At 36.1% G+C, this 15,577-nt stretch overlaps 2 protein-coding genes across 2 annotated transcripts; both read right to left on the bottom strand.

Annotated features, from left to right (window-relative positions):
* Window positions 1–8,322: 8,322 nt before the first annotated feature.
* Window positions 8,323–8,775, bottom strand: LOC123834412 (keratin-associated protein 21-1-like). The gene has a single exon (XM_045863566.1). It carries the CDS (start codon window positions 8,773–8,775, stop codon window positions 8,323–8,325), a length of 453 nt encoding a protein of 150 aa, XP_045719522.1.
* Window positions 8,776–15,196: 6,421 nt separating this feature from the next.
* On the bottom strand, window positions 15,197–15,577 carry LOC123834411 (keratin-associated protein 21-1-like). The gene is made up of 2 exons (XM_064577371.1): window positions 15,267–15,577; window positions 15,197–15,233 (listed from the first exon to the last, which is right to left on the bottom strand). Exons 1-2 carry the CDS (start codon window positions 15,575–15,577, stop codon window positions 15,197–15,199), a joined length of 348 nt encoding a protein of 115 aa, XP_064433441.1.

Genomic DNA, 15,577 nt, shown 5'->3' with positions numbered 1-15,577 from the left:
TTTTGAAATGCTTGAGAATAAATGTTTGATTTGACCTAAACCAAAACAATACTATAGTTGCTTGGTTTACAAAAGATAACCCAAAGATTATAGCCAATAAATTAGTTCTGCTACATATTTTAAAACAGACCTCATATGGCAAAGAAAGCTGTATTAGGAACCTCATTCTAAGCTGCTGTTCCTAGAGTACGCCTGACATCACAATGACAAAGCAGAATCAACAAATACAAGAGTTATTTTTCTGAATGTATACATTTTTGAATTTTTAGGTCTTCTAAAAATATATGGACTCTAGGGAAGGGGGTGGGAGCATGGGTTAACCTGGTGACGGGTATTAAAGAGGGCATGTTCTGCATGGGGCACTGGGTGTTATATGCAAACAATGAACCATGGAACACTACATCAAAAACTAATGATGTAATGTATGGTGATTAACATAACATAATAAAGAAATAGAGAGAGAGAGACTCTAAAACCTGAAATCTTTCTGTTGATAAGCAAGCACTTAACATCAAAATATTTAGAAGGGACTTGCAAACTTGTATTGAGAGGAAGGGCATTAAATACTAGGCCATGGAAGGAAAAATATATCTTAGAAGATAATGTCAAAATGTGTGGAGTGTTTTGAAAGTCGCAATCCAAGAGAAAGACAAATGGCCCCTTTGGTCACTGGATGGTCTGTAGTCATAGCAACCAGACCTATAGGCACAGCATCAGGCTCCTTCCCCACAGTCTTAACGGGAGCCAGGAGAACCACTTCCATCAACACTGCATGAGTGCATTCATTTCCCTACTTCCCTGCCAGCAACAGGTGTAAAAACTTGATTTGTATTCATGGGGGCAGTGGGCATATGGGAAATCTGTCCCTTTCCATCAATTTTTGTTATGAATCTACAACTTTCCTTAAAAAATAAAGTCTTAATTTAAAAAAAAGTTATTCACCTGATAAAAACAATATTTTGGTGGTTTTGATTTTTAATTCTTCTGGCTATGATAGAATTTGAATACCTGTTAATATGTTTTGACATTTGTATTTCTCTTATGTGGAGTCTACTTATTTCCTCTGCTTAATATGCTATTGGTTTGTAGGTTTTCTGTATAATATGAAGATATTCACATCTGTTTGTTGTCTTCAGTTTTGCTCAACTATTTTTTCAGTCATAGCTTCTAGCTCTCTGCTCTTGGTAAAGGTATCCATTTTCTATAGATTATATATGTGTTCTCTTTGATTTTTCTATTTTGCAAGGCTTTGTTGTGTTGTTACTTTTTTATGTTTGATCTTTAATCCTTTCAGAATATCATTTTAGGTAGTGTAATTATAATTGAAGGTCAACATTTATTGTTTTTTAGATGGATAGCCTGTTGTATTAGCTCTATATGTGAAATCAATTTTTCACCGTATTGTACTACAAATTTTATCACATATTACATATTCAAATATACTTTATATTTCTAAATTCTTTATCATATTCCTTTCTTCTATTTTCTATTCTTAAACCAAAAACATATTGTTTTTCCTTTTTATCTTGGCTAGTATTAGGAATGTATGTTACACACATTTGGAATAACTGTATTCAATGAAGAATCCACTAGACATCTTAATTTAGATATTAATTGGGAAGATTTACATTTTATGATAAGTATTCCCATTGAAGACAAGATCTGCATTTCCATTTCTTCAGACATTTTTCTTTAATTAGATATTCTATTATAGTGTTCTTCAAGTAGGTTTTTGCATCTTTCTTGTTGTTTTTCTCCTGAGAATTTTAGAGTTATATGACATTATAAAAATTATTCTCACCATTTTCTAAATCTGGGTAATTAGAATGTCTTTTTTAACATATTTTTGGTGTCTCATATATCTTACAAATTTCCTGATTAATTTTAGTATTTTTTTGACTTTAGTATCTTGAGTTTTCTCTGTACACAAGAATATAATCATCAAAAAGATCATTTTTTTCCCCAATGTTTTTACCTGTTATTTTCTTCCCTTTCTATACTTGGTGATGATTATGATAGCTACCAACTCCAACTGCTCCCTCATTTTAACTGAAACTGTTTTATTATTTGGCTGCTGTAGATAAAATACTTTGTTGTTGTTGTTAAACTGCTATACTATATTTAAATGGCTTTCCTATTTTGCATTTCAAGTATTTTTAGGTAAGAGTTATTCAATTATTTCAAACACTTTTTCTCATGTATGTATACAGTCAGCACCAATATCAATAGCTTCTATGTCATTTAAAGCCCTTGGCTCTTGAGAAAGGGTGGGATATGAAAATTTCCAGAAAACAGTCAAGTGCTCTTAAAAAGCTCTGTGCTTTGATCAAGGATAGTGGCATTTTGTTTGCCATATAATATTGATTTCAAAAAACATTTGCATTTCCACTACAGAAATCTACTCATCTCAAAATATGTCCTCAATGATAAATTTTCATGACAAAATATGCAATTGTGTTTTAGTTACATTGATTTAAATTCTTGTTGCATTTCAAGTCTTTTAGAGTAAATTTAAATTTCTGACTACTAGTGCTCATTCTCATGTCTTCAAAAGACCCCAAGTGGTAATTTTCTGACATTTTCAAATCCTTATTTCTCAGCCTTTACCACAATTTTTAAATTGCCATTATTTAAGGAACATGGTTTTTTTTCTATTTTAGAGCCCTTTTATCTCTTTAGTTATGATCACTTCTATTGCCCCATCCCAAGATTGCAAAAAAAAACAGTTTTCCAAAAATTGGCTGTTCTAGTTTCAGAACTTGTTGTCTTCCTAGAAAATTTTGATTCAAAGTTTAAACCAAAAATATTCCAGTGTTTCATAGCATTTTTTGTTAATACAGAATCTTTCCAGGTTCTTTATAGTCCCCTTAGGTAATGTCATATCACCTACAAAAATAGTCAATGAAGTCTCATCCCAGCTTCTCATTATGGATCCCATGCTACTTTCTATATCTGATTTTTAATCAAGTATTGATGGCTAACAGCCTTTGCTTCTTTTAAAAGCTGGATTACATTACTCATTTCCAGGTTAATTCACAAATCTATATGATGTGGAAAACCTTTTGAAATCAGGGAGACCCAGATCAGAATCCTGGCTCCACCAGTTACAACCTTAAGCAATGTTCTTAAGTAATTGAACATCAACTGAAAATGTGTGTGATAATATGTACCCCATGTAGCTGTTCAATCTCTATTAACTGAACTTTAAGATTTATTTTATTTATTTGAGAGAGAGCATGAGTGGGAAGGGCAGAGGGAGAGGAAGAGAGAATCTCAAGTAGACTCCACACTGAGCATGGAGCCCAAAGCCGGGCTCAGTCTCACAACCCTGAGGTTACCACTTGAGCTGAAACCAATAGTCAGAAGCTTAACTGACTGTGCCACCCAGGTGCCCCTCTATTAATTGAACATTAATGAAGAAAGCAGAGAGAACCAAATCCTGAGAAAATTAATTATCCTAATGTTAAACCAACTATAAAGTGAGTGAAGCATTTTGTATAACAAATTGTTACTCAGAATACTATAGCAATTCATTGGACTTGGCATCATAACATATTCAGTTCAGTAATTATGGAAAGCATACACTCGTACCTATAAAACTTTTGGCTTGAAAATATTCTATGGTTTCAATATGGAAAACAGTTGAGTTCCTTATTTCAAACTTTGGTATCTCCAAAAAGATTAGCATCGTAGAACAGATTATGTCTGAGACTGTGACTATTTTTTAATATATTCAGAATTTAAAATCTTGCAACTGGAGAGTTAAATGAGTAAAAATGTTGATTATTAAAAAAAATGTTGATTATAAAATATCTATCACTAATTACAGGGAATATGTCTCAGAGTTGTGTGATAAATATATCAATTAACCTTTTAAAGCTCTGATTACTGCTTTCTCTTTGCAACCTCCCATAGAGCAAAGAAATTCATTCTAACAATTTTTTACAGTGGTTTATGTTGAGTAAATTGCCTTTGAAAATATTATGTCTAAACCACCCCCAATATTGGGAAGATATTTTATCCACAGTTACATATAAAGAAATTGATTTTTAAGGAGGGGTTACATTACTAAATCAAAGTAACAAAGCTAATAAGTAGCAAAGTGCTTTGCCATTCTGTATATGTACTGCTGGTGGATGATTAGTTCATTTGTCTTTGAATGGTTACAGTAATGATGTCTGTTTCTCAAGGCAACTGAACTATTATCACCCACATCATATCTCATAATCTCTCAGCAATTCAATATGAGTAGATCTCAGTACCCCTCCTAGAACTAGACGAGATTATACATCATCACATTAATCCCTGACCACAGTCATGAGTTCTTCTGCAAAGGCCTTACTAAATCTGCTCTCTCTTTTCCCTGCTCTAGGGATCATCTGCACAGAGTTATAGAAATCCAGAAATACTGACTCAAAATGAAGGTTTCAAAGTGCACCTCAAACCAATACTCTTCTTCCTGTTTCTGTTACAGAATGGGGCATTATTTTTCTGGCTTTCCTGGCCATATTCTCCTTACCCAGTTGCCTGAACCTCACCTTAAATTATTCTTTGCTTACAGTATTTCTAAATTTCAAAGTAGAAGTGAATGATTTGAATTAATTAATTAAGCTCATGTTCTGAATGCACAGATTTACTCATCTCTCCAATAAGAAGAGATCCAAACTCTTGAACAACTTCTGGATGAGGATACCTATAAGATTGCCAATTGCATTTTCACATTCCTCTAACCATTAGAAAAATTTCTTATGAAGTCTCTTTGTCTTTACATTCTACCCATTGTATCTAGTTCTCTTCAGTAGAAACATGCAGAATAAACCTAATTTTCTGCCATTAAAAAAAGCTTTTGAAATATGTGAAGAGACATAAGTGTAGAGAGAACATGACAGAGAGTTCATAGACTCATACACGTAAAAACAATATATAGTAAGTGTACCACTGATCACTAACAAAAGATGGGCTGTCTTACAGTTGGTATTGGAGAAACTGGCTCAATACAGTGAAAAATAAAGCTGAAGCAAAACATAAAGATAGATTTCATGTGAACTAATTATCTAAAAGGAAAATGCAAAACTTTAAAAGTAATGTGGAACATCTTTGACATAAAGGTAAGATAGGTCTTCTTAGATAAAATTTCAAAATTACAAATCATAGGATTAATAATCTTCCATTATGCACACTATGGACAAAGACAAATGAGCATTTAGATGATAATTGCAATGTGTAAAAAATGACAAGGGAATAATATGACGAATATACAATGAACTCCTACAAATCAGTAAGAAAAGACAGAAACCCCAATGAAAAAATATGCAAAGGATATGGAAGTAAGAAACAAAGTTTAACATATATTTGAAAAAATACAAATATTCAAACTTTTTAGTAATCAGAGAAATATAAATTAAAACAACAAGATGATATCACTTTCACTTATCAAACAAGCAAACATTAGAAGGTTAGATGATACCAAGTTTTGGCATAGATGTGAGGACATAACTGCAATTTTAGGGTTTTGGACTGGTGTCAACATTCTAAAAAGTCACCTGGCTTTTGCACAGCAAAGGAAACCATCAACAAAACAAAGATACCCTACTGAATGGAAGAAGATATTTGCAAATGATATATCTGATAAGAGGTTGATATCCAAAATATATAAAAAAACTCACACAACTCAACACGAAAAAAAAAAAAATCTGATTAAGAAATGAGCAGAGGACCTGAATAGACATTTTCCCAAAGAAAATATACAGATGGCCAACAGACCATATCACTAATCATCAGAGCAATATAAATCAAAACCGCAATAAGATATCACCTCACACCTGTTGGAATGGCTAAAATCAAGAAGCTAAGAAATGACAAATGTCAGCAAGGATGTGCAGAAAAAGGAACCCTCATGCACTGGTGGTGGGAATGTAAATTGGTACAGCTGCCGTGGAAAACAGTATGGAGGTTCCTCAAAAAGTTAAAAATAAAAATACCATATGCCCAATAATTCCACTACTGGGTATTTACCTCAAAAAAAATGAAAACGCTAATGTGAAAAGTTAAATGCACCCCTTGTTCATTGCAGCATTATTTACAATAGGCAAGACATAGAAGTATCCATTAAAAAACAAATGGATAAGGAAAATTGGTGTATATATATAATATATATACGTGTGTGTGTATGTGTGTATATACACATATACATATACATACATAAACAGTGGGATATTACATGGCCATAAAAAAGGCTGAGATTGTGCCATTTGAGACCACATGGATGGACCTAGAGGGTTTAATGCAAAGTGAAATAAGTCAGACTGAGAAAGACAAATACCGTATAATTCTACTCATAAACGGAATCTAAAAAAAAAAAATGAATAAACAAAAAGCAGAATCAGAACTCTAAGTATGGAGAACAAACTGATGGTTACCAGAGGGGTTGGGCAAAATGGGTGAAGGGGAAAGAGTGATACAGTCCTCCAGTTACGGAATGAGTAAGTCAAGGGAATAAAAAACACAACCTAAGGAATACAGTCAATGATGTTTTAATAGCAATGTAATGGGACAGACAGTAGCTATACTTGTGAACATAGCGTAATGTTTAAACTTGTCAAATCACTAAGTTGTACACCTGAAAGTATTATAACATTGTATGTCAACTATACTCAAATTTTTTTAAAAAGTAACCTGGCAGTAGTTAGTAAAATTAAGTATAAACACACAATGTGCCCCAGCAATTCAGATCCCACAAGGGAACATGTGTTTATTGTAGCAATGTTGTGGTGAAGGGGATCTGGGGACAGTTGTGTGAATCACTGAAATAGTGAATGAGAAAAATCTTATATATAAACTATATAGAGTATCATGCAGCAGTAGAAATAACATTCTAAATGCACACATAGTAACACAGATGGATCTGTCAACACAAATCATGCTGAGTGAAGAAAGAGGAAAGAAAGAAAGAAAGAAAAAGATGTCATTTATATAAATTAAAATATGTAATATAATAAACAACTGTCTTGAACTTTTGTGGAATGAAATGACTGCATATAAAATACAAGATGGCTGCAAATGCAGGATGGGAGTGAGAAAGAAAATAAAAGAGAAATAACAGGATAAATATGTTTGGAAAAAAGAGCCCTTTGTGGACAAATAACATGATATAAACAGGGATTATATAAAGTGTAACCCACTATACTCAAAGACCAGCTTTAGGTGAAGACATCAGTTGTGCCCCTGTCCAAACTCAAATTGCTATAAAGACAAATATCCATTTACCTAACTTTTTGCTTCCCCCACCTTTTGTCCTTTACCCTTGATATTCAAGACCTATGGGGTTTTGTCACACATTGTTGGCTGACCAGCACAACCTCTGTCTACAGCTCCTTTTCCTTTACCCACCATTAGCTGAGAGTGGCCACATAACGCAGTAATGGTCAATGAGGTGTAGGCAAATGTGTTTTTATCTGGGATAAAAGTCACACAGCAAGAGTGGGGAACAGAAAGAAAGAAGTCACACAGCAAGAGGGGGCAATCACTGATTTTCTTGAGCAGTTGCAATAGCCTTAATTGGCTTACTCCAAAATTTGTTGTTTCACATATTTCAAAAAATGCTGTTTAAATTAATATCGTTGCCCCTTTATTACCAAGACTCAAACCCGGGATCAAACCAATCACTTTTGTCTTGGACCAGTAACACTAGCCTCATGAGTAGATTCCACTTCTCATTGACCTCCCTGTTCTAATCCTTTATCCACACAAGATACGAAACTTGAATTTGTTTATGGTTAGATGTAATGTAATGAAAGAACATACAATGGATTAAGAAATGTGTAAAAGAACCAATACTTAGACTCAGTCAATCAATAAACACTTATCCAAAGCTGTGGTCACCCATTTTTCCAGGAGGCCACAAACTCTGAAATCAATCATGACTCTGATATAAAGAAAACCAGACTTCTTAGTTAAATAAAATCTTTTATTATTTTTGTTCCATTTTAGGATACTCCAATTGGATAGTCCTCCTGTGCTTGTGCAAATAGCCACAGTACAGAGAGAAAAAGATATAAGAATTTACATTTGAAAAATGATCAGAATAAGATCTTCTGTCTTCAGTGATGTGATGAAACTACTCAGTCTCCATCAACTGCAAAGAGCTTCTTTGAAGTTAAAGCTGGTTCCTGACAGCCAGTAATAATTCTTTACTTTGCTATGAAGTTCATGGATGGGGAGATTTCAACTGGACTTGTACTTGCAGTGATCATTTGAAAGGCACAGTACTATGTGCAGCGATGATGAGCAGCAAGAGGAATATCCTGTTCTATACCAAAATGTTTAGCAGCCACAGGATCCAGAGCCACTGCCATATCCACATTTAGATCCATAGCCACAGCCATAGCGGGAGCCATATCCACAGCTGGAGCCATAGCCACAGCCGGAGCCATAGCCACAGCGGGAGCCATATCCACAGCCGGAGCCATATTCACAGCCGGAGCCATAGCCACAGTAGGAGCCATATCCACAGCGGGAACCATAGCCACAGCCGGTGGCATAGCCACAGCCGGAGCCATAGCCACAGCCGGAGCCACAGCCATAGCGGGAGCCATATCCACAGCCAGAACCAGAGCCACAGCGGGAGCCATAGCCACCACAGGAGTTTCCGTAGTAGTTACCACACATGGTGTTGGGAGGTGAGGTTTCAGTAGAAGTGTAGGAGGGTATTTCTGAAGTCTGGATATCCTTCCCTCTTCCAGGACCTTTATATACTTCCAGGGGCGGATGGGTCATACCTCACGTGGGCTCTGTTCTCTCATTTTACAACTATTTGCCTAAAATTAGCTCATTCTGTGTACAACAATTTTATTAGGATATTCTAATGTACTTGCTAATCTAGGAATTATCTACGGCCTTAAAACCAAATAAAGATACATTTTCTAAGCACCCAAGCGTATAGGACCATAATTTCAGCTTCCATAATTGTGTTTCATGACCATGACCTATCACATCACCAAAATATGTTTGACCTATAAATATATGGTTGTTATTTTGTTCTTTCAACGTCTTGGAAATCATTCACTAAACACGAAGTTCTACTTACTACTATTAATAACCTCTTCATCATCACCCTCATCACCATAATCCTCATCATAGCATCTTGGCATCTTTTTAGTCCTTTCCTAGCATTTTTTTTTTTCCATCATAATCACTCTGAAGCACTTTTCATGGGTTTTGGACAAGGAATTGAGTATTTCAACATGTTTTATCTCCTCCCAGAAACATTCTCCTCTCTGGAGGACAGTTTGTCTATTCCTTCCTTTTCCAGCCAGGTTATGATATTCTCTTCCTTTTCTTGTTGTTGAACTCCAGGTGGGAACAGTATTTAATATTATTTAAACAAAAAGGACAAACTTTTCCAAGAGTTTCAGTTTAGGGCAAGGAAAATGCCTTAGTTCAACAACTTCTTTGTGAAAGTCCAGATCTTAAATGTTAGTCTGTTTTTGAGGTTTCTCGGACTGCTCCTATGTTTGCACAATATATCCATACTTCCCACTAAAATGTAGCCACTCAATAATTAATTCTTCCAGACTCCAAAATATTTTCTTGATTTTTATTCTCACCTGTCTTCTACAATAAACAATATTTTAATAATGAGATTTATCTGTACTACTTCTGTTGGATATCTTGCATCATGACATTAATAATAGTTTATCTTTCCATGGTATTTATTATTCATCCTTACTTTTGACTTGATATCATGTTTTCCCATCATTTCCCTGATGAATGGGCTTCTGGTCCATGACCTCTCTTTCACTGACCACCTTTCTTTATTTTTCCCTAAGTTTGGGGCTTCTTGTGGTTACTTTATCCTCTATCTTTGCTTTTTCACTTTATACACTATTAAATCTTACCTGCTGCCACTGATTCAACCACCATATATACACAGGTGACTCCTAAAACTAAAGATCCCTGTATCAGTCTGATTCCAATCAGGAGACAGAAACCATACAGTAGGTTAAACAGAGCAAAGTTCATGTAAAACAAAATTATTAAACCATGATAAGAGTAACTATAAAATATGAGGAAATGCTATATGGTACCCTAAGAATGTGGGAGACTACTCAAAAAAGAAAAAAACTTGAAGGGTAGTTCAGCCCACTGGGAAGCAGAGAAGTTCACTGGTTTGGCCAGACCAGGTTTGTTCTGTAGGGAACAACTCTTCCTGGAGTGCAGATGAAGAAGAAGCAACCAATGGTGTGGGTATGTAGAGGGTCTGAGAAGCTCTGGGATACTGGCACATTGGGGGTGGGGCGAAACTGTAGAGGGAATATGGGTGTCTGTGAGAATAGGAGGCCAACAGGGATTCATGGGTAAGTCTTCAAGGTACAGGTTTCAAAGGAGAGGAGGTCAAATAAAGGTGATTGTCAGTCTGAAGTTCCAGCATCACTGAGGATCCAGCACATTCTGGACCCATGACTGAGTAGAGCTTCACCAGATGTCTTCACATCCACACTGCTGAATACCCTCTACTTCCCTCCAGTGCTGCAGCCAAAAAAAAGCACAACTGCTTCTTTTGCAATGTCCTGATACCACTCACTACTGATAAAGCTTACTTCCATGCTCACAGCAAAGAAGAAACACCTAAAGGAATCCCATGTGTTACCACAGAGCATCTACTGAAGGGTGAATTTGAAGCTGAGAAGCAGTAAGATGATAAATGGCACATATCTCCTCCAAGTTTCAGAGGCTCTGTGATAGAAACTGGACTTTCATAGTCCAATCCACACACAAAAAAAACAGTATGAATTTGTGTTTAGGTGTTGATATGAGAGATGATAAAGAAGCAGAAAAGGAATGAAGTTGCAAACCCAAGAACAAATGGCTGGATAAACCAATAAGTATCTTAAAATAAAATCCAAACAAATCTTAATACCTTACAATATAAGGCTTTGTGTGATCTGGCCCCTACTTACCTCTCCAGCCTAGATTCTTTCTGCTCTCCTGTCCCTGGACCTTCTTACCATCCTTAAACACACTAAACTCCTATTTGCTGAGAACTTTGTACCTGTTCTCCCATCTTCCTCCAACTTTCTTCCCCTTATTCTGACATCTACCCATTTGCCAAATATCAGTTTAGTTGTCACTTCTTTAGACATTTAACCTGATCCTACCTGAAACAGCACGACATGATTTTTTTAACTGGACTTCACATTTTATTTTTTTTAAGTAGGCTCCATGTGGGGCTTGAACTCAGGACCCCAAGATCAAGAGTCACATGTTCTACCAACTGAGTCAGCCAGGCACCCCTGGACTCCACATTTAGAGCAGTTTTATGTTCGCAGCAAAATCAAGCAGAACGCTCAGCTAACATAGTGGTTGCCCATCCTTCTAGGGAGGCCACATATACTAACATTGGTGATGAATCTGGCCCAACAGACACAATAACTTTCAGGAACACATGAAATTTGTTTATTGAAAAAATATAATTTCCTCCAGCTATGAAGTTTTTATGCTCATGGACAATACAAAATCATGGAATAGGATAACCAAGAATTTACATTTTGAACATAACCAGAATCAAATCTTATGTCTTCGGGTAACATGATGGAAACATTCATAATTCTTCAATAACAGGTTCTTCGAGGTAAACACAGGTATTTTAAATGAACCAGGTATTATAGTCTCCAGTTTTATTGGGAAACCGTGTTTGTTTTTTGTCACCAGGCATTGTCTTGAGCCAATTACAAGTCTGTAAAGAAAGTTTCCATCAACCACCCAATCATCTGAGCACATGATTCCAAAGATGTATTTTATGTAACAAGGCTCTGTGGAGGGTAGCAAAGTTTATGTTTGGAAATGTGACTATTAAAATGAGCTTGACTAATTACCTTGACTAGCTTACTAATTACTTCATAGGGGAATTCAGTGGAACTCAATGCTGCCCTATACAGAAATGTTTTATGTTATAGAGTTCCTATGAATCCAAATACCCATGAATATGACATTCTGATAATATATTTTTACCTCAGAGCCATTTCTCTATAAATTTTTATCAACTCTAGGTGTTCATTTAGTTCAAACCAGAACACACATACACACAGATACCCTTTCTGATAAGACTGTTGAAACTTTTGCAAATCTCAAATTTCCTTCACCCATTTTAATCTATTTTATCCCAATAAAAATCTGAAAGAGGCAGATAACTTAAAATATGGAAATTGGAGTATAAGAAGTTAGGAAACTTACTAAAAGTCCCATGACTACTACATTATGAAGATCAAGTGTTCATTCTTCTTTGTTCCACTACACAAAGTCCCCCTTTCTAATCATTGGAGTCTTGGACACTTGCTGTAACAAGCAAGGAGTTTACTGTTTCTTATGGTGACCCATATCATTGTGAAATTACTCTGTTATACAATCCCCACATGCTTCAGAGTCTCTCATTATTTCCAGTGTCATTTTGCATCCTCGATAAAATGTATTTCAATATTGTGTTCACAAGCCAATCTCATCAAGTATGTCTGCTACTTTTAGTTCACTTTCTCTCGCCTTTTAGTTCACTTTCTCTCCAGAGGGGTCTATCCTTGATGCCCATTGGTATGGCTACCTTCTAATCTCTTGATATACAGAAATGATAGGTCACCACAACTCTTACCAGATAATTTAGAGAACAATGAAGGAAGCTTGTGTAAATTATAACAAAAAAATGGCATCTTAGAAAAACACCCATTTATTGTTTCCAGTCTGAGTGGGTCAGGAGTCTAAGCACAGCCTAACTGGGATCTCTGTTCAGGGCCTCATGATATGACTGAGTATCAGCCAGGACATCTGAAAAATCTCTTTCTGTATAACTTAACTAGAGTTGCCAGATTTAGTAGGTATGCCCTAAATGTTGCATGAAACATATTTATTTATACTAAAAATTATCCTGGTTTTCATCTAAAATTCAAATTTATCTATCTTGAGTTTTATCCACCAACCCCAAACATAACATAACCACAGGAATGATATCCCATCATCTTTGCCAAGGTAAGAGGCAAATTACAAGTCCTGCTCACACTGAAGGTAGGGGAGCATACAAGGGTGCATGTCATCTGAAGTCACCTTAGAATTCAGCCTACACATGCCTGAGAATTATTCCTTTAGCCCGAATAGTGATTATGTTTCCTCCAGGCTTGATGATATCTATTGCAGTAAGGTTCCAGAATATAGACACTTTCTGAAATGTATTACAGCTTTTTTCCCCTGTGCAGAGGCTATTTCCCCTTATAATGGACCAACTTCTAGCCATCTTTCATATTTCAGCTAGAAGTTTGTCTCTCTTTCAGAAATATGCCTGACCCTTCTTTGTTTATTCTTAGTCTTGGCATCTCTTTTGGTTTTTTCCTCTGTATTTCCCAAACACCCTTGTTATAATTATATTACAGCAATATTCTGATCTTTGTAGCTTGTGGGTTTGTGTGTGTGTGTCTTCACCACACTTTTAGAAAGCAGGGATAAATATTTTAATTCTCTATTCATAGCACATAATGAAATGTCCCTTATTAGAAGCTCAACAAATATTTGATGATTGAGATTACTCATTCCTCTAATTCTTAAGAAATGGTTCTATATCTTCAAGGAGAATAATCTATCCATTCATCCTCTTGTCCTTACTCTTCCCAAGCCTGTAATTTCTTTCAGGATTCAAGGGATACTAGGAATATTAAATTTATTTAATCATGGGTGGTTGAATCTTGACTCCAGCTCTGACAGTCTTTCTACATCCCAAATGAAGATAAGATTTCTCAATCCAAAACATTATACCTGGCCTCTCTTCCTAGATAAAGCAACATAAAAGTTTCTGGTTCTATATTTTCCTGGTATCAGCATCACTATTTTCACAATCAGGTTTCAAAGCTCAAATCCATTCCTAACCTATAGCATCCTAGAACAGGAAATGGATATGTAAAACTGGTTAATTCCACCCCTCCCATAAAAAATAAATAAATAAATAAATAATTCCACCCCTCCCTTAAAATAACCTTAGTCTTAGGTGATCCTGCCTGGGTTTAGATCCATCCAGTGATAGAGCACTTAATTTACAAATCACTCTTGTTTCAGATAGTGTCACATAGAAAGAGCTCTTGTGTTGAGAAATTTGTATGTCATGGTCATCCACTCACCCCACCCTGATTAGTGTCTCTAGAAAGACACAGAGCACATCTACAGTACTAGTCTTATTGATTTTGCAATGCCAATATTCCAGATATATAACTTTATATACCACCCTGAATTTGCTACAATTCTAAGTGCTAAGATGAAATGTATACTTGTTAGATATTACCTTCTCTAGAATTTTCTCTCAATTCCTTCACTGCTGATATCTAAGATCTTATAGGTTCTACCTTCACAAAATCCCTGATGCTCATCTGTTCCCTTTCATTATCTGTGCCACCAACAGAATCCAGGCTCATTTAACCAGTCCCCAGGTCATTTCTATACTTAACTATTGAGCCTTCTTTCCCTCTCCTTCCAACCCATTTTTCACCATTAGCAATCTCCCATTAAAAAGCAGATTTTTGAGGCATGTCTATGTGTGCGTGCATGTGTGTTGATGAGTATGTGAGTGCTGATTAACATGGAAAGAACAAAATGGATAAACCCAGGATCATAAAGCACAAATGCTTAAGAACAAACCCTTTCATAAAATAAACTAAGAACAGAACACCCAGCCAAGAAGGAGCCATTTTTTCAGGGATGAAATTCAAGATATATAATATTCAGTGTGTCATGAATACTGACCAATCAAAATGGAAGCCAGACATACATAATTGGAATGAACAGTTGAGCCTGAGCCCTGTCAATCTGAGGAGGTCACAGAAATAATAGGCAAAAATATAAGTCAATAGCATATCTGACACAAAAGATACACAAACTTGTGAGGAGCAGTAAAACATGTTTATTTGGAAATCGTCACATATAGAAACAGAGAATAAGAAGGTAATGGGTTTAACCTTGGATTATGGCCCAAATGAGGTCTTCTTCCTTCCAGAGACATCATACAGTAACTCAGGAGCCCTCAATTACAAAGAAGAGTTTCAAGAAGATGATCAGTTTTCTGCAGACTCTGATTACTCTCTTCAGGCAGATCTGATGTGATTGTGGGACACTGAAACAAAACAGCCTTGGAATAATCATCTTAGAAGAAAAGATGTCTTTCAGTTATGTTCTAGCAGCAAGATGAAAAGCATCTTCTGTAGAATGGCCTGCATCCGCAGCAGGCAACACCAGAGCCAGACTTGTAACCACAGCTATATCCACCACCACAGCCAGAGCCACATCCACAGCCATATCCAGAGCCATATCCACAGCCATATCCAGAACCGTAGCCACAGCCATATCCAGAGCCGTAGCCACAGCCATATCCAGAGCCGTAGCCACAGCCATATCCAGAACCGTAGCCACAGCCATATCTAGAACCGTAGCCACAGCCATATCCAGAACCATAGCCACAGCCATATCCAGAACCGTATCCACAGCCATATCCAGAGCCGTATCCACAGCCATAGCCACAGCTACCACACGAGTTTCTATAATAGTTTGAACACAT

The sequence above is a fragment of the Mirounga angustirostris genome, unplaced genomic scaffold (assembly GCF_029215605.1).
Source record: "Mirounga angustirostris isolate CCGP_5_RB_7025 unplaced genomic scaffold, mMirAng1.0.hap1 SCAF_1, whole genome shotgun sequence".
In the NCBI taxonomy this organism is placed as follows: Eukaryota; Metazoa; Chordata; class Mammalia; order Carnivora; family Phocidae; genus Mirounga; species Mirounga angustirostris.
This window is presented reverse-complemented; position numbering and strand designations above follow the sequence as displayed.